At 33.9% G+C, this 26,676-nt stretch overlaps 3 protein-coding genes across 6 annotated transcripts; 1 reads left to right on the top strand and 2 right to left on the bottom strand.

Moving 5' to 3' along the window:
• Positions 1-221: 221 nt before the first annotated feature.
• Positions 222-5,545, bottom strand: LOC113868185 (putative pentatricopeptide repeat-containing protein At3g25970). Its single transcript, XM_027503790.1, has 5 exons — positions 5,271-5,545; positions 1,174-3,496; positions 889-1,002; positions 658-789; positions 222-550 (listed from the first exon to the last, which is right to left on the bottom strand). Exon 2 carries the CDS (start codon positions 3,474-3,476, stop codon positions 1,392-1,394), a length of 2,085 nt encoding a protein of 694 aa, XP_027359591.1. The 5' UTR covers positions 3,477-3,496; positions 5,271-5,545; the 3' UTR covers positions 222-550; positions 658-789; positions 889-1,002; positions 1,174-1,391.
• LOC113868189 lies at positions 5,336-8,929 on the top strand. The gene is made up of 3 exons (XM_027503796.1): positions 5,336-5,461; positions 6,477-6,678; positions 8,622-8,929. The coding sequence occupies exons 2-3, from the start codon at positions 6,499-6,501 to the stop codon at positions 8,793-8,795; spliced, it is 354 nt and encodes a 117-aa protein (XP_027359597.1). The 5' UTR covers positions 5,336-5,461; positions 6,477-6,498; the 3' UTR covers positions 8,796-8,929.
• Positions 8,930-10,239: 1,310 nt separating this feature from the next.
• Positions 10,240-25,692, bottom strand: LOC113868186 (K(+) efflux antiporter 5). 4 transcript variants are annotated; one of them, XM_027503791.1, is made up of 21 exons: positions 25,258-25,654; positions 24,173-24,216; positions 23,752-23,787; positions 23,273-23,340; positions 23,062-23,146; positions 22,920-22,981; positions 22,241-22,316; positions 21,994-22,068; positions 15,752-15,823; positions 15,456-15,539; positions 15,291-15,359; positions 15,107-15,184; positions 14,895-14,983; positions 14,323-14,419; positions 14,180-14,233; positions 13,719-13,814; positions 12,895-13,083; positions 12,727-12,804; positions 11,601-11,645; positions 11,429-11,524; positions 10,240-10,728 (listed from the first exon to the last, which is right to left on the bottom strand). In XM_027503791.1, exons 1-21 carry the CDS (start codon positions 25,472-25,474, stop codon positions 10,690-10,692), a joined length of 1,749 nt encoding a protein of 582 aa, XP_027359592.1. In that variant the 5' UTR covers positions 25,475-25,654; the 3' UTR covers positions 10,240-10,689. The 4 variants fall into 4 exon arrangements, with proteins under 4 accessions (XP_027359592.1, XP_027359594.1, XP_027359593.1 ...); XM_027503793.1 differs by lacking the exon at positions 23,752-23,787 and having other exon boundaries at positions 25,258-25,692; XM_027503792.1 differs by lacking the exons at positions 10,240-10,728; positions 23,752-23,787 and having other exon boundaries at positions 11,075-11,524.
• Between the last annotated feature and the right edge of the window lie 984 nt (positions 25,693-26,676).

The following is a 26,676-nucleotide window of genomic DNA, read 5'->3' as shown; positions in this document are numbered from 1 at the left end:
GCTGTCCAGCCGATAAACCCTGAGGATATGAACTTCAAATAATTTGAAGGCTCTGATACCATTAGCTAATCCCTATGCATGATTATTCATGGAGATCTTCATTCAAATAATCCTCATATGTTACGGAACAATGTTTATAAGATGAATCTTTAAACCACAAAGTTACAGTGTGGATTCTACTCTAAAATTTTGTCAATCAGTTCATCCGTAGCAACTTTATAGCAGCAAATATAGGCAAACCAGCTTATGATGTGATAGTAATAGCGTAAGCAACAACTGGCGTGTAATTTCCTATATACATTGCTCAAAGAATACAAAAATCATATGCCTATCTACACAAGATCTTCCATTAACTTTCAATGGAAGTGAATATGCCGAATGTTTCACGTGAAGCTCATCACGGAACTTACATCAGAAACACAGTAAAGAAATCATGATTTCACTGGCCACCAAAAAGTAGATAATTGCCTCCAATATACTATTTGATTTGATGTCTTGAAAACTTGAAGTCTCACGACATTCTGTTTGCTTCATTAAGTGAAGCTTTCTCCTGTGAAGAGCAAAAGACAGGTAATGTTGTTATACTATCTATGACTTTTGGTAGAGGCAAAGCATCCTTGGTTTTCAATGTAGCATATAAAAGAGAGATAAAGAGACCTCATCTTGTGTGTTACTTTCAGAGGGGAACCAGTGCATGAGACCACGACATTCATGACAGTTATCAACTGAAACAAAAGTGGGGTTGAAACCCATAGCAAATTCTCCAATTTGAGCAAGTGAGATACCAACCTAAGTTGTCACATGAAAACAGACATTCAGTGTTTATAGGGAAGTCTGTATAGTTAACCCTTATATCATCCGATAAGTTGAGTGTGTTATCTTACTTACAATAAATGATGTCCGAAGGCTATAACCAAAGCCTTCGTAACTATAACAGCAACAGCAGTTTTAACAACTACAACCAGAATAACAGAAGCCAGCAAGATATCCACCTGGTTCCACCTACAATTAATAAACATACTGTTAGGAGTAACTCTTCCTTGAATCTTGTGATAACTGAAGCATAGTGAATAATTCACAAGCAGTTAATTATTCTAAACACATCATTTGTACATCTCTTCATAGGAAAAAGAAAATAAATAGAAAGCAGAGAGAGGAAGTAAATTGATGTACCCCATTGCCAGTATATCTTACTATGCTGTTGCAAAAGCAAATCTTATAATGAGAATAATCTATTCTTTAAAGGTGCACACATTTGATGTTTCCCTTAGCTATTAAGTTCATGTTGGCATCTTGTGAAAAGAGTCAGTGCACCCTGCTCTTGAAAGCTTCCAACTAAACCCATCAAACAAAATACAAGAATCACAAGAACTGTTGATCATCATAACCATCTACATCATCTGAACATTGCAGACATTGTTTGATTTACGAAAATTATCAAACAACTTAATTCCCTCATTTAATTGTTGCAGTAGTACATATATCTCCTCACATTGGGGGTGGGAGTGATCTTCAGCATTGAAAGCATGCACTTTATTTTTCACTTCTATCCAACTCCAACCAGGAACCTTTTTCACTCCTCTTTCTCGCATAAGCCTTGTTACACTAGCCTTCTCATTCCACATCTTGAGACACCCATACATGTCAGAGAGTATAACGTAAGTGCAGTGCTCTTCAGGCTCCAGGTCTAGCAAAGCTTTTGCTACTTGACTAGCTAATTCAATATCACCACAAAATCTACAGGCACCTAGTAAAGTCTTCAACACCATTGCATCAGGTTCAAAAGGCATATTTTCAACCAAAGCTTTTGCCTTCTCAAGATGCCCTGACCTACCATAGAGATCAATTGCACAAGCATAGTGCTCCATTCGTGGTGGAACACCAAAATCAGATTCCATAGACTCTATAAAGTTGCAGCCTTCTTCTACTAGCCCACTATGACTACATGCAGTTAGAACTGCAACAAAGGTTATATGATCAGGTTTCACCTTTCTATCTCTCATTAAGTAAAAGAGGTCAAGTGCAACGTTTCCTTGTCCATGTTGTGCGTACCCAAAGATGATCGAATTCCAAATGATTGCATTGTCTTTGGAAGAATCTTCAAAAGATTTGCTAGCATCTTCTATGATCCCACATTTAGAATACATGAAGATTAAAGAACTCCCAACATATTCATTGGTATCAAAGCCTACTTTAAGTGCTAAGACATGAACCTGTTGACCTAACTGTAGTGTTGCTAAATCCGAACACGATCTTATGACAGCTGAAAAAGTATAGTGGTCAATTTCCATGAGCAGTGATCTCATCTGCAAAAAAAACCTCAAGGCATCTTCACTCAAACCAACTTGTACAAACCCTGCCAGAATCGAGTTCCAAGTGCAGCAATCTTTGAGATCCATGGAAAAGAAGATTCTCAACGCATCTTCCATGTACCTATCATTAAATCTGATATACATAGCAATCAAAGCATTAGAAACAGGCACAGAATCTTCAAGCCCTCTTTTTATCATCAAACCATGCAAAGATTTTCCATAGCCTTTATGCCCATGCACAAAACAAACACTGACAATGCCAGTGTAAGTATAAGCATCAGGTTCAAACCCAAAATTCTGCATATCGACAAAAATTTTAAACGCAAGATCTTCTTTCTTGTGCATCAAATAAGCACCAAGCATAGAATTCCACGTAACCAAATCATGACACGCAACAGCACCATCAAACACTCTCTCAGCATCGTGCAAAGAACAGCACTCAGAATATGCCGTGATGGCAGCATTGCAGACAGTGTTAAACAATTCAAGCCCATGTTTCACAATTTTACAATGCAACTGCATTGTCAACCCATAAAACTCAGGATCATCAAGCAATGTCAAAAGTGGAGACATAGTGCCATCATCAATCTCCACACCCTCAACCTCCATACACTTTAGCACCCAAAATGCCATGTCACGATTGCCAACTCGTGAATAGCCGGAAACTAGTGTGTTCCACGACACATAATTGCGTTCCGGCATGTACCTGAACACAACAAAGGCATCATCAACTCTCCCACACTTGGCATACATGTCCAAGAGAGCACTACCAGAAAACACGTTTTCTAATAGTCCCATCTTGAGCATAACGGAATGTAGTTGTTGCCCGAGCTCGAGCTCACAAGAACGGGCAGCACCCTTAAGAATGCTTCCGAATGTGTGGCTGTCAAGGGCAAGTGCAAGCCTTCTCATGGCACTGAGGAGCTGCCACGCAGTGTCCAGGTCACCAGAGTTAGCATAAGCAGAAATGATGGAGTTCCAAGAGACAGTGTCTCTGTGGGGCATTTCGTCGAAGAGTTTGTGGGCGAGAGGTAATTTTGTGCATCTAGCATAAGAAGTTATGAGGTTGTTGGCAGTGTAAAGGTCTGTGATGGATCCTAATTTGATTGCTTGGCAATGGGTTGCTTCGAGGGCCAGCAAAGTGAGGAAGTGCAACCTCTTCATTCTTGACGAGCAATCTCTGCCTGGCACATTAAAAAATTGAGGACATTGAATAGGTGAGCATCTTATGTTGAATGTGGTAACACCAATCACCGCAATAACATCCAAAAAGCAGATTCAAAGGCCAAAGCATTTTCAACTTAAGATCTAAACAAAAATATTATTACATAAATTCATAGATATGTTTGGTTAGAAATTAATATTCTTGGTAATCATTTTGAAATTTCTAATGATAGTGGAGGGGGAAGGGATGTTACTACCACATTACAAGGTAACTTCCAACATTTCCACCTCTCACTATGGGAATAGTAATTAAGGCTATATTTGGTAAAAGTAACTTAAAACTTAGGAGTTTGTAGCTTATTGACTTGCTTAATAAGTTTGTAAAATTGTTTGGTCAATACAAAATGAAAAAAGTTTGTAGCTTTTGATAAATTCAAAAGTTAGCTACTAATATTTTTATTACATTTTTACCCTTTATTATTTTTTTAAAATGACTTATTCTTCACACAATTAAAATCCTATTATGTTAATCTTATTAGTATTTTATTCTCTTCATCTTCATAAAAGTCCCTTCCATTTTTCTTTTCTGTATTTTTTTTATCTTTTTATCATTAATAATTAATATTATATTTTGTTAGATAAAAATAAATTAAGTAGATAAATAATACTTTTAAAATTAAGAAATAAATTATTTAAATCGTTTCATGTAATTTTTATTGACATAACATGTTAAAACTAATAATTTTAAAAATAAATTCAAGTTATTGATTGAACTAATAATATCATTTTGATTAATGAGATGTGTTAAAATAAGATATTTAAAATATACCATGGAATCAATTACTCATCTAAATGAGGAGCAATCTTAGGAATTGTTTCTTATTTTCATTATATTTCACTATTTATTTACTTATTTTAACTAGGGTTAGTAGTCTTATTGTATATTTTATATTAGTGCATTGGGCTTAAACTAGTAATACTACACTTGTTTTGGACGTAATTATTACTGTAAAATGGACCATTCGGTTAGATTTTAAATAATGTCATTATATGCTGTATCAATATAATCTTACTATTCTTGGTACCGTTTTTCTCTCTCTTCCTCCTTCCTTACCAAAACAATACAATTTCAACAGCAACGCCAAGTAGTAGTTATTAGGACAACATGAAAATGTGTGAGGGATACATGAAGACAAAAAACTGTGAAAACTAGAAAACTAATTACATGTAAAAGAAAGAAGGTTTCGAGAAAAAAAGAATAAAATGGTTGTGCAATAGTGAAAAAAAAGCTGAAGTTATAACAGGAAAAGTAGAGAATAAAAATAAATATGGAGAAGGAAACTTGAAATTGAAAACAGAAAAATAGAATCAAGAAAACGAAAAACAGAATTGGAGAGGGAAAAACAGAATTGAAAAAAAAAAATAGGAGAGGGAAAAACTAAGAAAGAGTGACAGAGTCTAGAGAAGCAAAATGGAAAATGGATGTCGAAAAATAAGACCTTCCACTCACAGTTGCCGGAAAACAGCCGAAAAGGAGGTCTTCTCCGGCGAAAATGGTGAAGGAGATGAAGGAGAAGTTGACCTTAGAGAAGGAGGACAGAGAAGAAAGAACCTTTAAAAATTTTAAATAAAAAAAGTCTATTTTGCCCTTAAAAAAACCCTAAAATACATATAGCAATGGCAAGATATGACTTTGGCTCTCTTTCCCTGTTACACTTCTAAAGTGCACATCCACACTATATACGTGGAGCATAATCTATATTTCGTGTATTTTAGATTTTTAGAATAGCTTACTCGGTGCTTGCTGTTTGTTTCCTGTTCCTGGGATTTGGGAGTATGTAAAACTTCGTCTCCTTTATTTTGCGGTATTTCTTGAATCTCAAAGTTGCAAAGGAGCCAATACCACCGCAAACCATCGTTGGAGCTTATCGCTGCAGAAATTCTTGTGCCCTTGCTTGCTGTATTCCAACTATTTTTCTGAAAAGGTATTGCGTTTTTCTTCTTTGCTTGCGTTGCTTACCTGAAGCTTCATGTCGTGACTGTCATTATTTGTTGAGATTCTAATTTTTAGATTTAGTTAAAATTGGTATGTATATATATACTCACACACTGATCTTCCCATACTACCCTTACTAAAACCCTAACACTAACACCGTCTGACGCTCATTGGGTACCAAAGCAACCACTATGTTCTCTTGTGTCTTTCCGTGTGCGGGTGAGTGAGGCCAACTTTTTTTAAAATCTTCTCTGTATTTAATTTCCACGCTCTGCTCTATTGCCGGTAATAATAATATTAAAATGTCAACAATCAAGTTAAGCTTCACCCATTTTCATACTGTTATATCTTGGAATGGAATGTATTATGGGTCTATTTTTTATTTTTATTTTTAAAATTTGAATCCATCCAATTCAATTTTTGTCTTAGGCTGAACAAAGTGTTGCAATTTTTCTCCAATTTAAAACTAAATACTGTTAAGTTTCTGGCTATTTCAGGTTTAACTACTTTATACTATAATCACTAAATTAAATTAGGTAGTTTTGGAATTTGGATAAATTTATCAAATGCTTGAATTATCTCAGACACGAGTTCAAGAAACTGAATAGCTGAAGGACAAAATCATTGCTGATGAATGCCAATGATAGTAGTAATAGTGTTTCTGCTAGATATTTTAAGATTGCTTCTTTGTTAGAACCTTGTTCTTTTTTTATGTGAAAATTGCAGCGGAGAAAAGAAAAGAAAAAGCAATTACCTCTATAATTTTCAAGTCGTATACTTGACTTGAGTGCAAATAAGGCCTCCAAGACCTGATTATGATAATACATATATATTATCGAAATGAAAGCTTGTGATAAATGGTCATAGCCAAATGCATGATAATTGAGGTGTACGGGTACCATTACAACTTGTCGTAGGAGATAATATATTATGTTGTTTATGTCTGACATATACTCACTGTTTAGCTTAATAATAGGATTATTTTGAATGTGGTGTGGTCTTAGGTTGGAATTTTAGTACAAGAAGATGTCTCTGCGAATAAAGGCAGTGGTAGATAAGTTTGTTGAAGAGTTGAAGGAAGCGTTAGATGCTGATATTCAGGATAGGATCATGAAAGACAGAGAAATGCAAAGTTACATTGAAGAGCGTGAACGTGAAGTTGCTGAGCGTGAAGCAGCTTGGAAGGCTGACCTTTCCCGCCGTGAGGTAGCTACTTAATACTCATTTCTTCCAAATTATTATACTTTTGTAGTTTTTCTTAATTTAATGCGCACTTTGCATTTCCTTCCCAAATAGATGGGCAGGGGAAGATAATGAAAAAAAATGTGAAAACCCTGTTCTCATCTACATTGCAACATATTTTTGTCACTAACGGTTGAATATTTGAACTTTTTGAGCTAATAATATAGCTGTAGAGCCCTCCACATATCGACTGTGTTTTCTATAATTTACATTTACATGAATTTCTTTTTCAAAATTGTTGGTCATGAACTGTAATTAATTTATGAATTGAAAATGGAAACTATGAGAACACTGTTTTTCCTATTTCATTTCTTAGGTGATAATCTGACAACATTCCTTGTATCTTCTGAGCATGGAAATGGTGTACATGGATTATGGCTTAAATTAGTAGGTCTGAATTCATCTCAAAAAATTCAAAATGTTACTCTTTCTATTTTTTTAATATATATATATGTGTGTGTGTGTGTTTGTAAATTATTGAACTTTGATAAAACTGGTTCAGAGCAAGAGCGAGAAAACAGAAAAAGGAATAGTGTTTTATTAAGGAAAAGCCTTCACACTTCACAGTATAAGGTTCAAAGCAAACCCAGGACTGTTAGGCTAAACACACCAATACTATACACTGCACAAGACTATGAGAGCATTAATCTCCCAAAACAGATTACTACTCCCTAACCAGATCCCCTTTTTCACTCTCTTCCCAACTTTAACTGGCCTGGGTGCACTAATCTAATCCTTTGGGCCATGTTTATTTCTTCTTACATATACTTTCTTAACTGTTGATCTAGAGCCAACAAACTTCTGTTTACTTTGCGATGGTCCATACATTTTTGAATTTGTTACCTTAATTAACAGCATAATTTTTGAAACATGCCCTGCTCTCTTTTTGATACTTTAGAGTGTTTATACGAATATGTATTTTGTACCCTTCCTAAATTTTCTAATTCTGTGATTGTCTGTGACACTGATCTTGATTCAAGATTCTGTGGTAGCAATGCCAATTTCTCTTGTCTTTTGATTAGAATCCTATGTTCTGATGTATGACCTACATTTGGTCTCAACGTAGTTTGTTGTTTTTATTCAAGTTCTGAATTGCATGCTTATTACATTACATTGGTGATTATCTTATTTTACACTGCTCGCACTGAATGACTTTGAAATGACTGTATCCTAGATGAATGCTGCTTTTCTTGTTTAGGTGAATAATGGACAAAGTGAAATGCAGTGGATTAATTTGAGGTTTTTGGTGCTAGATGTATTGATATTGGCTCAATTTTAGTGAATTGCTTCTGAAATTGAAAGAAGACAGCCAACTGGCTTTTAGGCACAGGGGATTAGGCATTACACGGAGAAATGATTAACAATAGCAATCTGAGGTTGATAAATTTGAATTTGATGGGGCCAGATATATTGATATGGGTGCAATTTTAGTGACTTGAAATTGAAGAAAGAAAGCAAAGTGACCTTTAGGCACTAGGCATTTTACCGAGAAATGGTTCTCTAACTATCATGATCTGAATAAATGATGCTTCATTGCCCCCAAATTTGTCTAGGGTGTTTGGTACATGATAAACCCCGGCAATGGCTTCACATATGATTGCCGAATGAATCTAGATACAAACAAAATGCCCTGAAATTTGAAGCTAAGGATAACAAGTGTAACTAAAACAGTTGTTTCATGGTTGCAAGAAACAGAATACATAATTATAAAAAATGAAAATCATAGTTAAACAGTGACTTAATCAGCCTTTGGAATCTGATTTATGCCCTGAATATTAGATCTTAAGTTGAAAATGCTTTGCCCTTTGAATCTGCATTTTGGATATTATTGCTGTGATTGGTTTTAGTTACTACATTCAACATAAGATGCTCACCTATTAAATGCCCTCAATTTTTTAATGTTCCAGGCAGAGATTGCTCGTCAAGAAGCAAGGTTGAAGATGGAAAGAGACAATCTTGAGAAAGAGAAAAGTGTCTTAATGGGAACAGCATCAAATCAAGATAACCAAGATGGAGCTCTTGAAATTACAGTAAGTGGTGAAAAATACCGTTGCCTCAGATTTGCCAAGGCTAAAAAATAAAGGTTTTGCTGGGCTGACAAAAAGGAAAAAGTACAGTCTTCAATTCTCTCCTTCCCCAAGGCCAAAAGGAAAGTGCTGCTGAGGACTCATGCTATTCCAAGCTCAATTTATGTCCTCTAGTAACAACTACTGAAATTTTACTGTGTAGTCGTGGTTTATCATTCTTGTCAGATTTAAGTAGCATTACTCGCTCAATTAAATTTTTTATATAATTTTTTTCTGTAATAATGTTGATGCTTTGGGCAGCTAAAATCATTTTTTCTGGTAAATTATTTGACATTCGCTAAATGTAGTTACCATTTTTACTGTTATGATGAACAATCTTGTAAGGAAAACAAACAAAGAAAGTGCAGGTTTAATTAGATGCATGGAAGTTTACGAATTTTGTAAAATCAAATCAAATTATGGATCGAAACAAACTGAACCATGATTCACACTATTTCGTGTGTTAGTTTGGGCAATGCACTATAATCGTTCAACGCAACATATGTGCAGCCGTTGTCTCTATTCATAAGTTTAACTAAATAATTGAAAGACAAAAAAATAGAACGGTCAGAATCAAGCCTAAACCAAGGTCTGTTAAAAGATCATATTTACAGGGTTTTTTTTTTTTGGCATAATCATTATTTTCTTTTTATTTGCACAACTATATTTAAAATTTGAAATATTGATCCTAATTTATCAACGAAATTCAACAAAATCGTGATTGAAAACTGCCCTTAAAGTGATGCATGTATATACTCAACTTGTTTTTAACAAATTAACAAATTAGTATTTGATTATTTAGCAAGAATTAATAATTTATTTTCTTCTCTCTTCCCGTACATGCATATATAAATATATATTGCCAACTTTTTACATTTATATTAGTAACTTTTTATAACATACAAGATTGTTCGATTCAACCATTAGTTTAAGAGTTTCTATCAAATAGATTAATTTTATAAAATAAATTAATAAATACTCAATTATATCATTTTATTTTATTAGATATTGCATTTTAAAAATATAAGTAAATATCAAATTTTTAATGGTTGGATTACAATCTTACATGTTATGAAAAGTTATAAGGATCTATGATTGAGACTTATGTGTATATATGAACTTATTTTTATCCTTCTACATTTTAGTTTTAAAATATTGTTACTATTTACTTTCCATATTGAATATTATTTTGAGAGTTATTTTTTATACAAAAAATGTTCTCATTCAAATATTTTGTTAAGATTGAATCTTAATAGGACTTAATTTTTTACTTCTTTAAAAATATTAAACAAAATATTATCATTTTTTTAACTAAAAATTATTTAAACCTAAATAAATTTATGTGTCAGATAATACTTTAATAACTAACTGTTGTATTCAGTTCTGTTCTCAAAATGATATTGATCATCAACTGCAAATCAGTCCTTTTCCCAGTTAATTTGGAACTTCAATACAATTAGCTAATCACCATGCATGATTATTCGAGATCTTAATTCAAATGATCCTTATATGTTACGGAACAATGTTGATAAGATGAATCTTTAAACAAAAAAGTTACACCGTGAATTCTATCTACTCTAAAATTTTGTGAATCATTACATCTAGAGCACCTTCATAGCAACAAATATAGGCAAACCAGCGTATGATGTGATAGGATCAACGTAAGCAACAATACTGGCTTGTAATTTCCTATATACATTGCTCAAAGAATACAAAAATCATATGCCTATATACACAAGATCTTCCATTAACTTTCAATGGAAGTGAATATGCTGAATGCTTCATGTGAAGCTCATCATGCAACTTGCATCAGAAACACAGTAAAGAAATCATGAATTCACTAGCCACCAAAAAGTAGATAATTGCCTCCAATATACTATTTGATTTGATGTCATGGAAACTTGAGGACTCACAACATTCTGTTTGCTTCATTAAGTGAAGCTTTCCCCTGTAAAGAGCAAAAGACAGGTAATGTTATACTATTATGATTTTTGGCAGAGGCAAAGCATCCTTGGTTTTCCAATGTAGCTGTAGAAATGGCGAAGCTCTTGAGTGGTCCAAGACTACTATGTGTCCATGATCTCAACCAGTCTGACCACGTGTCACATGATATATGGCCAGGACTATGGATGCATAGTAGTACTAAACTACCCAATAATATTCGTTGTTTATAAGATGATTCTTGAAATGGGATGCATCTACCTAAGAGCCAAGAGACAAAAATCTAGCTGGAGTATGCCAGCAGTTAGGGTGAGGAATGTCTGTCTTGAAAGTAATAGCATAAGTGGCCTTCACAAAAAATATAAATATTTCTCACTATTATTTATATACAAAGAAGCAACGGCACAAAAAGTGAACGGTGGAGGATATTTTTAGCCTTTTAAGCTGGTGATGTGATTTTTTATAGACAAAATGTCACATTAAACATGTAATGTTGACCCCAAAAAGTCTTCATTTGATTTTCAATCATAACCCCTAAAAATAAAAGTGCAGCCTACGTTGAATGGCAAAGTGTGATTTGATGTGAATACAAAAATTGAACCACATTTCTGACACACTCAAAATAAGGTTTCAAAAGAACGCTAGTTATTTATGAGTGCATGCGGTTATATGATCATTTTGAGAATATAAAAGAGAGATAAAGAGACCTCATTTTGTGTGTTACTTTCAGAGGGGAACCAATGCATGAGAACACCCAGATTCATGACAGCAGGGATCAACTTAAACAACAGTGGGGTTGTAACCTGTAAATAATCGATGGTAAGGTTAAATAATTCAAAGGAAGGAACGAAAGGGGCAACTAGTTGTAAATGAGATTACCAGACTGAGAGCTGTTGTCCCTAGAAGAAGGAGATACATTTTCCCCTAAAATATTGTAATCAGTGGTCAGCAAGTGAGAGTAAGAGAGAATAGGAAATAAATAAATAAATTACAAAAAATCACCAAGAAAACGTATCAACAAGAATATGTAAATGCTTTCTTCAATGACATTGAATATTGTGTGTTTATGATCATAGAAGAATAGAAAAGGAAGGGACTTTTAAGAGCCACCAGATCACCTATACTTAAGCTTGTGAGTAACTTTCACTTGTATCTTCAGGCCCATAAGTAAATATTTTGTTGTAGGAAATTCATCTAATGCACCAGAAATAAAGATCTTTTCATTTCTAGGAAGCCTAGGATGGTCATTGCAGGTATAGAGAAATGCTAACATACTTTCTAACATACTATTATTGAATCAACTTCATGTAGGTCTCACTAATTGATGTGGCTTCTACTAATTTAGAAAGTCCCAATCCATTTTTAACAGATTTCACCTGAACTTTACCCAATAATAAAGTGTTGAGAAGGTGGTGTCAAAGAGTGTATAGCTGGCATTAACTTAACAGATGGGATAACTTACTCCTCCCCTCTTTCCCTCTCAGACTTCATTGTTTTCATAACCCAGTAGATTTTATTTCTGTTTGCAGCCATTTGGGAACTCCTGACTCAAAACCCAGTATTTTTGTTAGCACATCCCAGAACACTGGGGGGATCTCCTTTCATGTGCTTAGCAAGGAACTACACTTGTGGGATTAACACCATATCTTGATTTGACTCAACCTTTAGGCAATTAGATCTATCGGTGTCATCCCACTTCTATGGTTCTCATGCAGGACAATTCCCAGAAATCCTCAACTATTGTCAAATCAGATTGCCATGCCCACCCATCTTCATATATTTGCAAACTAAATAAAAATAAATGCTTAACTTCCTGGATCAGATGAGCCATACGGTGCATGCATGCTCACAAGTCACTTACTAAAAGCTATTTGGTTCATAATTTCTCACCGCAGGTAGCCAGACAAAACCAATGGAAATCACAAAATCTAATCAGCAGGCATATTTTCTGAATTTAAATTCAATGGCGCAAGGGGGGAGGGGGAGAGGGAGAGAGAGCAAAAACCTCAACAAGGTGAAGATTTGATGCACGACTCAGGAGAACAAAAGCAAATTCTCCAATTTGAGCAAGTGAGATACCAACCTAAGTTGTCACATGAAAACAGACATTTTCATATCAAAGAGTGTATAGTTAACCATTATATTATCCAAGAAGTTGACCATATTAACTTACAATAAATGATGTCTTAAGGCTATAACCAAAGGCCTTCGTAACTAAAACAGCAACAGCAGTTTTAACAACTACAACCAGAATAACAGATGCCAGCAAGATATCCACATGGTTCCAAAGGAAATGCACATGTATAAGCATTCCAATACTCGAGAGAAAGAGAGCTGCAAATAGGTTACGAATTGGTTCCACCTACAATATATCAACATATTCTGTTAGGAGCAACTCTTCCTTGAATCTTGTGATAACTGAAGCATAGTGAATAATTCACAAGAGTAAATTATCCTAAACCTGTCATTTGTACATCTTTTCATAGGAAAAAGGAAATAAATAGAAAAAGAAGGGAGGAAGTAAAACTAGGAGGATAATAAGGAATCCTTCAGAACAAGAGTTTATATACAAAGGAGAGAAAAGGAAAATAAAAAAGCAATAATGCTGCCTAATCTGTCTGGATTTGGAAGAGAGTAAGTCCCTTAAAGCAACCATGAACTGAATACAAAAGAGAATGCACCAAGAAACTGTATCCCAGATCAAGTTTGAGAAATGATAAAGACCTCAAATAATTTAATTAAAGCATAACCAGTTTCTATCTTCTAAGTTTGGAAAAGAACCAACATATAGTAACCCAGGCTATTTGAACAAAAGAATGGTAATTAAAAATAACAAATAAAGTTAATAAACTGCATGACAAAGACAGTAATAAGTAAAGTGCACTCCTAATCTAATGATCCAAAGATAAATGTGTGTAAAGGCTTAAGGTATAGAAAACTACTAAGGAAAGTACTTTATTATGATACAACTCAAAAGTCACCAGCCTTGAATGATACCTGGTCCAAAGTATGTTGAGCAAAGTCTGTAGTAGAAATCATAACACCAGCCATAAATGAACCCAGTTCAAGACTAAGGCCAAGCTTATCACTGCACTGGAAAGAGATTTTAAAAAGTTAACAAAATGCACAACATCATTGGTACACATGACTGCAGATAAATAGATTTTTAACCCTACTAGATTGCATATAAGAGTGATGTTACACAAGACTTTGTGTCTAAATCCTTTTTTCTAAGAAGTTAGGATGGATTCTGTTCCCCCCCTCCCCCCCTTCCCCTCAAATCCCACACATAAAAATAAGTTATTTTCAAATGATAGAAGTGCCCCAAATAATAACGTGCATATGGACTTGCAGTCTAGCAGACAACCGTCATTAACAAGAATGCGCAACTTTTATGAATAAAAGAAGCCGTATATTGAAAGGAATCACTAACAGCAGTCAGCATTTGTTTTTCTCACCCATGCAGATAACAAGCAGAAAGCAACAGCAGCTAGCTGATAAAGTTCATTTGTCTGGAGAGCAGAAAAAAAAGAAACAATAACTCATGAACTGCTGTTAGTGCTATGAAAATGGTAGCAAAACAAATATGTTTCAGCCTAACCTGAGATGAGAGCCGCATCATCAGTTTAAGAAAGCGAGGAACAAATGACCAGGACAATATAGATGTAGCAGTGAGATACAAAGACAGCACTACAAACCTGAAGTTAAACATAGTTAGATCCAATCCTAATGACAACAACCTAAATTTCAAAGCTCTATATTTCAATAAAACTGCTTTCTTCTGGTCATTCTCTTCATAAAACATCCAACTTGATACATCATATTTCCCAGTGCTCTGTTTTATCGACTTTAGAAAACAAATCTCAATATATCTTGGTAAAATTCAGTATTTTAGGCATAGAGATCATTACATGAATTGTTTCTAAATTGTAATATCTTAGTGCTAGTATACTAAAGTTAATTTGGACAAAAACTTCAGGGAGGTACAGTGTAGGCTTAAATTCAGGTTCAGCACGTATGACAGCAGAAAGTTGTACAAGTATATTACAACATTATGCAATAATTCAATTGGTTTGCATTAACTGAACAAGTTGTTATTGTTCATTAAGCAAAAGGGGGTTTATTATATACTATAGAACCAAAGAAAGAAAGTGCAGATGTACACATACTTACAGTTTTCCCATTGAAATTATTCCTTGCAAAAGGCCACTGTTACCACCCAAAACTGGGAGCAAAGCAAATAGTAAACCCACTGCACAATCCTGATATAACAAGTGGTAGAGGACAGATTGAAATGCAAAAGATAAGCCTAACTTTAGAGCACATTACTTTATGAAAAGCTAGTGGGTTGAGCATTAACAATTAAAACCCAACAAGAAAGATACCTGAAAAATAAGAGTCCCAATCGTAACTTGAACATGGAGAGCATTACTACTATTCCGCTCCACCAAAAACTTTACCACCTGGTAAAGGTGAAAGTAAATAACAACCCATGCTTAGAATCTATTAAGCACAGCAATAACAACAACAATACATATAGTAAGTTCGGGAAATGTTATAGAAACATACCACTGCTGTTGATGACATTGAGAGAAAGGAACCAACAAAAACACCCTCAGACAATTTGGCTCCAAATAACTGTAAACAAATGGAAAATAACGTTTAGTATCTGTTATAACATAATCAGATTCCTTAATTTTATTAAAGACTATATGAGACAAGTCAGCACTATACCATGGAAAGAATGCCACACATGAACATAAAAATGACAATTTGAAGTAGCCCTCCCAGAACAGCAACTGGCCCCACAGCTTTTAACTGCATGCATAAAAATTTCAAAATTAGAAAATGGAAACAGAAAAAAGTTTTAGTAATCTACAGATGCAAATCAAAAACCTTAGACAAGAATAACATATATACCTCCATTCAATCTTAAAATCATATGGTTTGAGATTTAGCAAGAATCAAGCTTATAAGCATTAAATATGTGAAACTATGAAAGAAGGTTTTGCAAGACATGAATAACAAACCTTTGCAAGAGAAAATTCCAGCCCCAAAGCAAAGAGAAGAAACACTACCCCAAATTGTGCAACAGTCTCAACCTGCATATAAGTGGGAAGGAAGTTAAAGTTCCAATGCAAAGTGTCAACATAAGAACAATTAAGCTTAAATCAAGCATTAATGTTACAAAACCCGATGGAAATATTACTCTTTCAATGCTTCTTCCATGGATGGAGCAGATAGCCATGGACTATCAAAAGTTACTCTATATGCTGTATTACTGGTGCATATATCATATTAATTAATATGTTAAGCTGGTAGATCAGTTTACTTCAATTTTAGGGCAACAATTATTTTCAAAAGATTTTTTTTTTTTTGTTAATTTTTGTGATCCCTAGTCAAGGTCTCTACAAAAAAAAATGCCAGCAATTCTTTGTTTTTAAAAAAATCAGATTACACAAAATAAAAAAAAAATTATTGGATTACACAATTCAATTTCTTTCAAAGAATGCTTAATACCCTAAGACTATAGATTACCTTTATTTAGGCCTAATCATGCTGGGAATTTATCAAACCATTGAATCTATTTTTAGTTCTGTTGTATTCAACAGCCACCAATCGAGCCCTTGATTATCACTTGAAAAGATAACTATGGGCAGAATAATTTTAATAATTCTCGTTAAATCATTATGGAATTTTTACACTGTATTTATAGGCTAATTCTGTCCAAATTGTAGTAATTACAAGAGGATCATATCAAATAAAAAATTGTACAAATCATAGTCAATCAAATTTGTCTTAAGTACAGAAACATATCAAATCTGTCCTAATTACAGAAAAAAAAAAAAAACAAATCTGGTCTAACTATGGTAATTATAATCTGTCTTAATTATGGTAATCACAATACTCCCCCTCAAACTGGTAAATGGATATCTATCATTCCCAGCTTGCAAGTTAATTCTCAAAACCAATCAGTGGGAATCCCCTTGGTGAATGTATCTGCCAATTGAAGTCCAAAGGGGATATATGACGTGACGACAAGACCATTATCTAATTTCTCCTTAATGAAATGTCTGCCTATCTCTATGTGCTTGGTTCAATCATGTTGGATCGGATTATGAGCTATGCTAATAGCAGATTTATTATCACATAACAGTTTCATAAGGATTTCAAACTTTATTTGAAGGTCATCTAAAATGATCTTTGGCCATAATAATTCACACACCCCTTGAGCCATACCTCTAAATTCTGCCTCAGCACTTAACCTTGCAACCACATTTTGTTTTTTACTCCTCCAAATTACTAAATTTCCTCCAAGAAACATACAATATCCTGAGGTGGATCTCCTATCCATAATAGACCCTGCATATTCTGCGTTTGTGTATACTTCTACAAACAAATCACACTCTTTCTTAAAAAGGAATCCTCTCCCTGGGATTGCCTTTAAGTATTGAAGGATTCTATTTACTACTTGTAGATGTCTTTCTCGAGGATCATGCATGAATGAGTTTTTCCACCAGCCTCTGATATCGTGCCTTTTCCACCCTTAGGCTATCTTCGTCATTCTCAATCCTATGGTTTTGTTCTATAGGAATTCTAACGGTCTTGCATCCCAACTTGCCAGTTTCCTTAAGAAGGTCGAGGACATACTTCATTTGCAAGATAAAGATACCTTGCTGAGAGTAGACAACTTCTATTCCAAAGAAGTATTTCAACTTTATGAGGTCCTTCATCTCAAATTGAGCAGCTAACCTCTTTTTTTAGATTATGTTTTTCAACTTCGTCATCTCCTACAATTATCATATCATCTACATAGACAAGAAGGAGAGTAAGTTTGGCATCTCGAGAATGTTTTATAAAAAGAGTATGGTCACCTTAACTTTGTTTGTACCCTAAGGATACCATAACCTATGTGAACCTTCCAAACTAAGCACGAGGAGACTGCTTGAGTCCATATAACGCCTTCTTCAATTGACATACCTTATTTCCTTCGCTAATGCTACTATATCCTGGTAGAATCTGCATATACACTTCCTCCTCCAACTCTCCATGTAAAAAAGCATTTTTGACATCGAGTCGATGCATGTCTCAGCCAAAGTGAGCAGCTAAGGAAATGATTATTCTCACCGTGTTTATCTTGGCTACCAGGGCGAATGTTTTCTTGTAGTCAATCCCATAGGTCTGCATGTACCTTTTTGCGACTAGTCTAGCTTTATACCAACCCAACATACTATCTAAGCAATACTTCACAGTGTGTATTCACCTGCAATCCACAATCTTCTTATTCTTTGGCTCTTCAAAAATCTCCCATGTGTCATTTCTTTCTAATGCATTTATTTTTTCATTCATGGCTTGAATCTAGTTCTCATCCTTTAAGGCTTCTTGTACTGAAGTTGGGACTATAACAAAATTAATGGCTGAAATAAAGCTTTGGTGCTTCACAGAAAGGTGTTTAGAAGATACAAACTGGGATATAGGATATTTTGTGCATGTCCTTTTTTCTTTTCTCAAGGCATTGGTAATTCATCAAAATTATCTAAAGGTCTGTGTAGAGAATCAAGAATGTACTTACCTCTAGTTTGGGCAATCTGAGCTACTTTTGGACCAAGTCGGGTGTTTTCTTTGCTGATATGCTGCTGTTTCAGAGTTCTTGCTCTCGTCAAGGGTAGTATCATTCTCAGTAATCAAGTCTGGATAAGAGGAAAAAAGGATGACTCATTGAAGGACACCTCGGCTTCCAAACTACTCTCCCCCTGAAGCTGAGTACTAGTGTAGAAGGACACAGTTTCATGAAAGGTGACATCTATAGAGAAACGATGGCTTTGTGGGTGGTAACATTTGTATCCTTTCTTGTTAAGAGAATACCCTATGAAGATACATTTGACAGCTTGAGGGTCTAATTTTCCCTGATGAGGACCATGAATATGAACAAAAGCACAACATCCCAAGACTCGACTTTGAAGACTACTCATAATGGGAACATTAGGAAAGAGGGAGTTCATAAGTTGGACAAGACTGACACCATTTAGAATGTGAGAGGGTAACCTGTTTATCAAGTAGGTAGCGGTCAAGATGGCCTCTCCCCAATAGGACTTTGGGACAGACATTTAGAATAACAATGTTCTAGCAACTTACAAGAGGTGACGATTTTTTATTTCTGCGACTCTATTTTGTTGTGGAGTATGTACACAAGTGAGCTCATGAAGAATACCCTTATCTTTGAGAAATGTGGAGAAGCTTTAGTTCACATACTCCTTTCCATTATCTGAACACAATCTTTTAATTCTTCTCCCAAATTGTGTGTAAACCATATTGTAAAAATTCTCAAGCAATTGAAACACCTTTAATTTGTCTCTCATGAGAAATATCTATGTAACCCTTGTACAGTCGTCAATAAAGGAAACAAACCATTTTGCACTGGTGATATTAATATTGGGGCCTGGACCCCATACATCAGAATGAATAAGATCAAATGGTTCAGCACTTTTATTATTACTAGGATGAAAAGTTGTGCAATGATGTTTAGTAAGCTGACAAATATCACGATGTAATGACTCAACAAACACTTTGTTAAATAAGTGAGGAAACAAAGACTTAATGACACTGAAAGGAGGATGCCCAAGACGTATATGTTGAAGCCAAATTTGGGAATTTTTAGATTCAAAACTTGTATGATGGTTGAAGAAGAACACCTTTTGTTTAGTACTGCCCTTATCTTCCTTATGTTGTAGGTAGTATAACCGGCCTTGTTCCTTAGCAACTCCAATCGTCCTCCCTGTAGCAAGATCCTTGAAAGCACAATGGGAGTTGAAAAATGTTACTGCACAATTTAAATCTTGAGTGAGTTTATGAATAGACACAAGGTTATTTGAAAGTTTGGAGACATGAAGCACATTATTCAATTGAAGAGACGGTTGAACCTTAACATCACCGCATTCGATAACTAGAGTATGAGTCCCATTAGCTACAGTGATGTGATGTTTACCAGAAAGAGGGGAGTAGGATGAGAAATAAGAACAGTGAGATGTCATATGATTAGTAGGACTAGAATCAATAATCTAGAGATCTTTAGTACTAGAGGAATTAAAGGTTAAGAAGCTGAAATTTTTACGAGTCACAGAGAACAAGTGCCAGATGGCTTACTTAAGGATTCCATAAGTGTTCGCAATCGTTCTAGTTCTTCCTTGCTAAGGGCTAGGATTTCTTCTTTAGTTTGTGACAATAGAGGATCTTCCAAGGACCTTATCCTTCCTATAAAGTTTAAAACATGTCCCCTTAGTATGGCCTGACTTCTTAAAATAAGTGTACCAGTGCTCCTCTCAGTGACCTAGTGCTTGAGCAAAGATGGGGTTCTCGGTAGCCATTAACAATTAGACGGAAGCGAGGGAGGTAAGATGTGAGAACCAACAGATCACTGGAGCAGAACCAGGAAGGTCGGGCGACTCGTGTGGTGGCAGAGGCGTCAGGAATGGAGGTCGTCACAGTGGCACGTGGGTTACACGCGCTGGGGACTGTGACAAAGTGTGTGGCGGTTTCCAGTGATGTGGCTTCAGGTTGCATTCTGGAAAACACACACCCGTTACTAAGAGAGTGCGATGAAGGCAATATTAGTGCGGAAGCAGAGCCCCTAAGATTAGGAGCTCTAATACCAACTTGAAAAAATAACTATGGGCGGAATAATTTGAATAATTCCTGTTAAATCATTATAGCAATTTTACACTATATTTATAGGCTAATTATGTCCTAATTGTAGTAATTACAAAAGGATCATATCCAATAAAAAACTCTACAAATCATAGTCAATCAAATCTATCCTAATTACAGAAACATTTCAAATCTATCCTAAATAAAAAAATAAAAAAAATCTGGTCTAATTATGGTAATTATATAATGTCTTAATTATGGTAATCACAACATTATCAAATTAATTGCAGCATTGATTCCAAGTTGCCTGACCAACCACTAAAACTTAAATATACCCAGATTCCTAACTTTGAAACATCATACTTAAAGGGTATTTGTTTCAAGGTATTTTATATTCACAGGAAAAGTATAAACAAAAATATTATTTGCATAATTCATAGATATGTTTGGTTAGAAATTAATATTCTTGGGAATCATTTTGAAATTTCTAATGATAGAGGAGGGGGAAGGTATGTTACTACCACATTACAAGGTAACTTCCAACATTTCCACCTCTCCCTATGGGAGAAGAAATTAAGGCTATATTTGGTAAAAGTAACTTAAAACTTATTTAGGAGTTTGTAGCTTATTGACTTGCTTAATAAGTTTGTAAAACTGTTTGGTCAATACAAAATGAAAAAAATTTGTAGCTTTTGATAAATTCAAAAGTTAGCTAATAATTTTTTTATTACATTTTTACCCTTCATTTTATTTAAAAAATGACATTCTTCACACAATTAAAACCCTATTATGTTAATCTTATTAGTATTTTATTCTCTTCATCTTCATAAAAGTCCCTTCCATTTTTCTTTTCTCTATTCTTTTTTATCTTTCTATCATTAATAATTAATAGTATATTTTGTTAGATAAAAATAAATTAAGTAGATAAATAATACTTTTAAGATTAAGAAATAAATTATTTAAATCATTTCATTCATCTTTATTGACATAACATGTTAAAACTAATAATTTTAAAAATAAATTCAAGCTATTGATTGAATTAATAATATCATTTTGATTAATAAGATATGTTAAAATAAGTTATATATAATTTTAATATTATATAAAAATAATATTATATGTCATTTTAAGTCATTTAATATAAATTAGTTAGTTGCATAGCTAGTTTACCAAATATTGTAATTTCATAAGTTACTTGTACATCTATAAACTTTCAGCTACAAGTTCACAACTCTTAGCTAGTTTCACAGCTAAAAACTATAAGCATGTACCTTTCAACTCGTTACCAAACATAGCCCAAATAAAATATATGAATGTCACTTTCCGGGGAATCAACCATATCCAAGAATATTGTTTCCAAGCTTGTACCAAACATAGGAATGTCACATTCTCAAGTAACCACTCATAGGAATGATGATCACCATGCTCATATGGAGGAATCTAAATCTCATGATGCTCAAGATTGTAAATCATAAAAATGTGGTCTTTAACCAGTAAAACACTACAATAAGCAAGGCCACAAATTTTACAAAGAAGACAGATTAGATTAGGCACTCTAAATTTTTATCACAGCTTGCTTGCTTTGGCAAAAAATGATAGTAAGTCACTCAGAATCAGAACAACATACCTGCACCATTTCACTAATGAATTTCAAACCCCCAGGGCCAATAAGGGAGCCTGCAAGAAGATAGCCCACAATAACCTACAATATGTATTAAAAAAAGATGAAATCCCACACTCTGCATAGATTACTTATCACTGAAGTCAACTCAAATAAATCCCTTAATCTCACTAATATATAATTTAAATATGAAAATCATCTACAGCATAAAGGACATCAAACATGACAATGAGAAATAGTAACAATTACAGACCGGTTGCCCCAAACAGGAAAAGACAATTCCACCAATGGCTGCAGATACTATGACAACGACCAAATCTGATATTAGCCTGCACAAATGTGCAATTATTCAATGGTTGATAAAATCTCATGGTAGAAACTAAATAGTACAAACAGCAGAAACTTAAACAAATTCAAGAACTACAAAATAAAAAGGCATCAATCTCTAATATTTTTGTAAAATTTATAATTTTAATCATGGAAAAAAGGAAATGATACATTTTGGAAAGCAAACTATTCTCTAAAATTTAAAAGCCTTGATATCTAGCCTCTAATTTAAGTACATGAAAAAAGGTTTTAATTTGAAACCATTTGCTAAAACCTCCAAGAGAAAATAAAGAAAGAAATCTAAACCCATTTATTTTTCCAAAATGAAAAGGAGAAAAGAAAAAAACAGGGAATGAGATGATTGGTTTTTCATTTTCACATCTTCTAAAGATATTTGATGACTTCAAAAACTAACACATCATTAAAATAACACATTCCATAATCCAGCAATATCTTGACCAGCAGAAATCACCCAGAAAAATAGCATTTTGTCCAACATTAAAGCAACTTCTTAACACAATCAATATCCTTCAATAAGTCAACAAAGCAGATAAAGCATTCCCTGAATAGTAATTACAAGGATAAAGGTGATAACAAATGTTAACCTCAAATCCACTTGAAGCACAGGATATTTGGATTTCTTGTTGGACATTACAAAGACATTGTCCTGGCATGCAATAGTATAAACAGATAAGCAGGTTGAAACATGAATAAAAGTAATTAACATCAGTCAGATCTTTTACACACCTTTTTGTCAATCAAAGTTGTCACATCATCAGAATCTTCATTTTCCAGGGAGAAAACATCTTGAAACTGAAATGATCTTGTGCCACTGAGGAAAATAATCATTCAAAAAGAATAAAAAATTTATTGAGTATACCAATAAAGTTACATTCAATTATCCATTATAAGATGCAACTGAGTAATTTTAGCTACATTAGGCAACATATGACCATACTTGCCCTCATGTGTATCATTTCTCCTTGCTTTCTCGTGCGTAATTTTAGCTACAGTCTCCAATACAGCCTGCAAAAGACCAGATGGTCAAAACTCGCCTTTATATTTAAAAAAACTCGGGGAAAAATATTTTTACCCAGAGTTGTTCAACTAGGAGGAACTGGCAAATGTTAGAATATATCATAATATACTCAGTATATATTTTAAGACTGTCTAATAAGATATTTAAAATATGCCATGGAATCAATTACTCATCTAATTGAAGAGAAATCTTAGGAATTGTTTCCTATTTTCATTATATTTCACTATTTATTTCCTTATTTTAATTAGGGTTAGTAGTCTTATTGTATATTTTATATTAGTGCATTGGGCTTAAACTAGTAATACCACACTTGTTTTGGACCTAATTATTACTGTAAAATGGACCATTTGGTTAGATTTTAAATAATGTCATTATATGCTGTATCAATATAATCTTACTATTCTTGGTACCGCTTTTCTCTCTCTTCCTCCTTCCTTACCAAAACAATACAATTTCAACAGCAAAGCCCAAGTAGTAGTTATTAGCACGACATGAAAATGTGTGAGGGATACATGAAGACAAAAAACAGCTCAAACATCAACATCAGAGTTTTGCATTCATGTAATATACTAGAGGAAGAGAAAATAAAATGAAAAGCTCATAATAGTAATAAAGCAATAAGCAATTACACTTTCATACATGTGATGAAGACTTTTAAATTGATACATCAAGATTTGAAGGGAAAAACTACAAGATCCCAGATATAGACTCAACTTGCTTTTCATGTAATATTTGAAATTGAAGGTAAATAGTCCAGCATCATTTTTTACAAAACATCCACTTCAACACTACCGTTGAAAACCATAATATCAGGCCCACCTGTTGATCAGCTACACTGCTATTGAAGCTGCTTTTATCAGAGCCTGTTAAGGATAAAAAAAATAATGAGAATAACAGACAATCCACTTAAAACAAATCAATGAGCTTCACAATTCACATGTTGGTTTGTGACAACTAAATCTAGTGTGTCATCTCACAAGTAAATTCTGAAAAAAAAAAAATACAAGTAACAATTGAAAGTACAATAGAGCAACATTTAGACTATGATACTCACAGATCATCCATGACCACATTCATATTCAAAACACAAAGAATATTAAATTGTACCAGTGCAGCAACGAGTATAAAAAACTGAAAGCTTATTAGGATAAAATAAATGCCAGATCATATCCACTCCATACCACCGTTAATATCATGATAAAAACATTTTAAAATACTTGGAAGTGTCTTCATTTCAAAGAAAGAAAAAAGAAGCTATAGCTTCATGAGTCCATGACCTCAATCAATATGACTAAATATGAGGCAGTAAAGGGGTGAATGTAAGTTTTTGTGCATCTCTCAACAAGTGTAGCTCGTCGGCTCATCCCTCCTACCATGATTTACTGCTAATTTCACAAACTTAGAACAACACTATTCTGCTTCAAACCTTGCCATAGATCCAGCATATCTAGATGCTATTATACTAAATACACAACTAAGAGAATTTTAACACCCAATAGCTCCACTATCACTGAGCAATGACGAACGATTAATCTACCCACCCACCAATCTCCACTGTACATCCTCACTCACCGCTCTCATTACACAATCCAAGTCCAGAACTCCTTCAACCTCTTTTTTTCCAACTCACTAACAAGTTACCAATAACTATATCGTTCTCACGTGCCCCACATTTTCTTCTATCCAAACACACCCTCAAACTTCAAATGCATCATTCCTATTACACAACACATTCAATTCAACACAGCAACCGCTTCACCACTTCACAACTACCCAGCTAACCCAACAAACCATTTTCTCGAAAACAACAAAAAGTCTCAAACTTTAACCAACCCCATCAACCTAATTTTTTCCATATTATATATATTTTTAAAAAGTAGAAAATAGGAAAAACCAAACAAAACCTTCAGGTTGGTCATTCTCGGAAAACTCCTTCTCGAGTACGCGATCGAACATCTTAGCCAAGGTGCCATCGTTGGATTCAGGTGAAGAGGAATTGAGCATGTTTCCGTAGAACCTCTCTCGAGTTTCCTTGTCGGATCTGGCCGAAAAGCAAACCCTAGCGCAGATCACGAAGCACAAAACGCAGCACCAGAATCGAAACACACCCCATTTGTTCATCTTCGTTTAGGTGGTGAAGTGAGTGCTGCGAATTTGGGTTTGGATCAATTTGGCGCGTAAAGCATGGAAAAGAGAGGGAAATGGAAATGGAAAGGAAGAGATTGCAGGGAGGGAAAACGGTTTTCCGATTTCAGAAGCTCTCACCACAGCACTTTGAGGTTAGTTGCATTTGCGTTATCGTTGTTATTACTATTATTATTGTGAATGTGAATGTGAATGTGAATGCATCATCCTTGATTCATTTGTCACTTTGGTGCAGGAAAGGTTGAGGGGCTTTTCTGTAATTTCAATGGTATTTTTGTGTTTTTTAATTTAAACTTAATTGTAATTTTAGTCTTTTTACTTTCAACCCAGTGTAATTTTAATTTTAAAATCATGAAGGTTTTTTATTTTTAAATTATATAAGTTAAATTTATGTTGATTATCTTCTAATTAAAATTTATGTTTAAACTTTTTGGATTTTTGTAATGAAATTGAGATGTAAACTCATTTTAAAAGTTTAAAAAGTAGGAAATTTAGTAAAAACTTAAGAATATAATAAAATGTGAGATTAAATTTTGGAAGGAGAATATTGTGAGCTTTTTTAATTCAGATAAAATATGATATTTTGATTAATGAGTTTTGAGTAAAAGACAATTCACTTAATTTAATTTGTAAATATTTTGAATAAAAAAATTGAAGATTTAGAAGTTTGAAGCAAAATAAAGCGGCAGAAAATCAAATTTGTTAAATATTTAAAGTAAAAATACTTAATTAGTCTTAAAAATAAAATTATACATAATTTAAGTTAAAGAGATTATATATACTTATATATGAAAAATAAAGCAAATATTTATTATTTTGGACTCTGCACCTTTAAAATATTATATAATTTATTTTGATAGTTTTCCTTTTTCCTTTCCATTTCGTAAGTTTTGTTAGTTGGAAGGAAGAAGAGTTAACGTTTTGCTTTTATAATCTTATGGTGGTCGTTGCGTCCCTTTCCTTCTTACTTTTCGACAATTTTCTATTTTTACGGCATTGATTATTTGGTGGTACAACTAACGTGTGCCTTTTTGCTTTTGATATATTATATTTATGCTATCATGTGATTTCACTTTTATAATCTGAAATTTTGAAAAGTTTTTTATGAGTTTATCTTCGACCATTAAAAATATTTGTAGTTCATAATGGGTTCAATTAGATGTTACAAAATAGTTATA

The sequence above is a fragment of the Abrus precatorius genome, unplaced genomic scaffold (assembly GCF_003935025.1).
Source record: "Abrus precatorius isolate BTA unplaced genomic scaffold, Abrus_2018 Scaffold5, whole genome shotgun sequence".
Taxonomy (NCBI): Eukaryota; Viridiplantae; Streptophyta; class Magnoliopsida; order Fabales; family Fabaceae; genus Abrus; species Abrus precatorius.
Note: the sequence above shows the minus strand (reverse complement) of the source record. Positions and strands in the feature narration are given on the sequence as shown.

Excerpts from the sequence above, each read along its gene's own strand:
- LOC113868185 (XM_027503790.1), bottom strand. The coding sequence starts at position 3,476 with ATGAAGAGGTTGCACTTCCTCACTTTGCTGGCCCTCGAAGCAACCCAT.
- LOC113868189 (XM_027503796.1), top strand. The coding sequence starts at position 6,499 with ATGTCTCTGCGAATAAAGGCAGTGGTAGATAAGTTTGTTGAAGAGTTG. Across the intron at positions 6,679-8,621 it reads CTGACCTTTCCCGCCGTGAG|GCAGAGATTGCTCGTCAAGA; the intron begins GTAGCTACTTAA and ends TTAATGTTCCAG.
- LOC113868186 (XM_027503791.1), bottom strand. The coding sequence starts at position 25,474 with ATGAACAAATGGGGTGTGTTTCGATTCTGGTGCTGCGTTTTGTGCTTC. Across the intron at positions 22,317-22,919 it reads GTGCTTCAAGTGGATTTGAG|GCTAATATCAGATTTGGTCG; the intron begins GTTAACATTTGT and ends ACATTTGTGCAG. Across the intron at positions 15,540-15,751 it reads TGGAATTTTCTCTTGCAAAG|TTAAAAGCTGTGGGGCCAGT; the intron begins GTTTGTTATTCA and ends TTATGCATGCAG.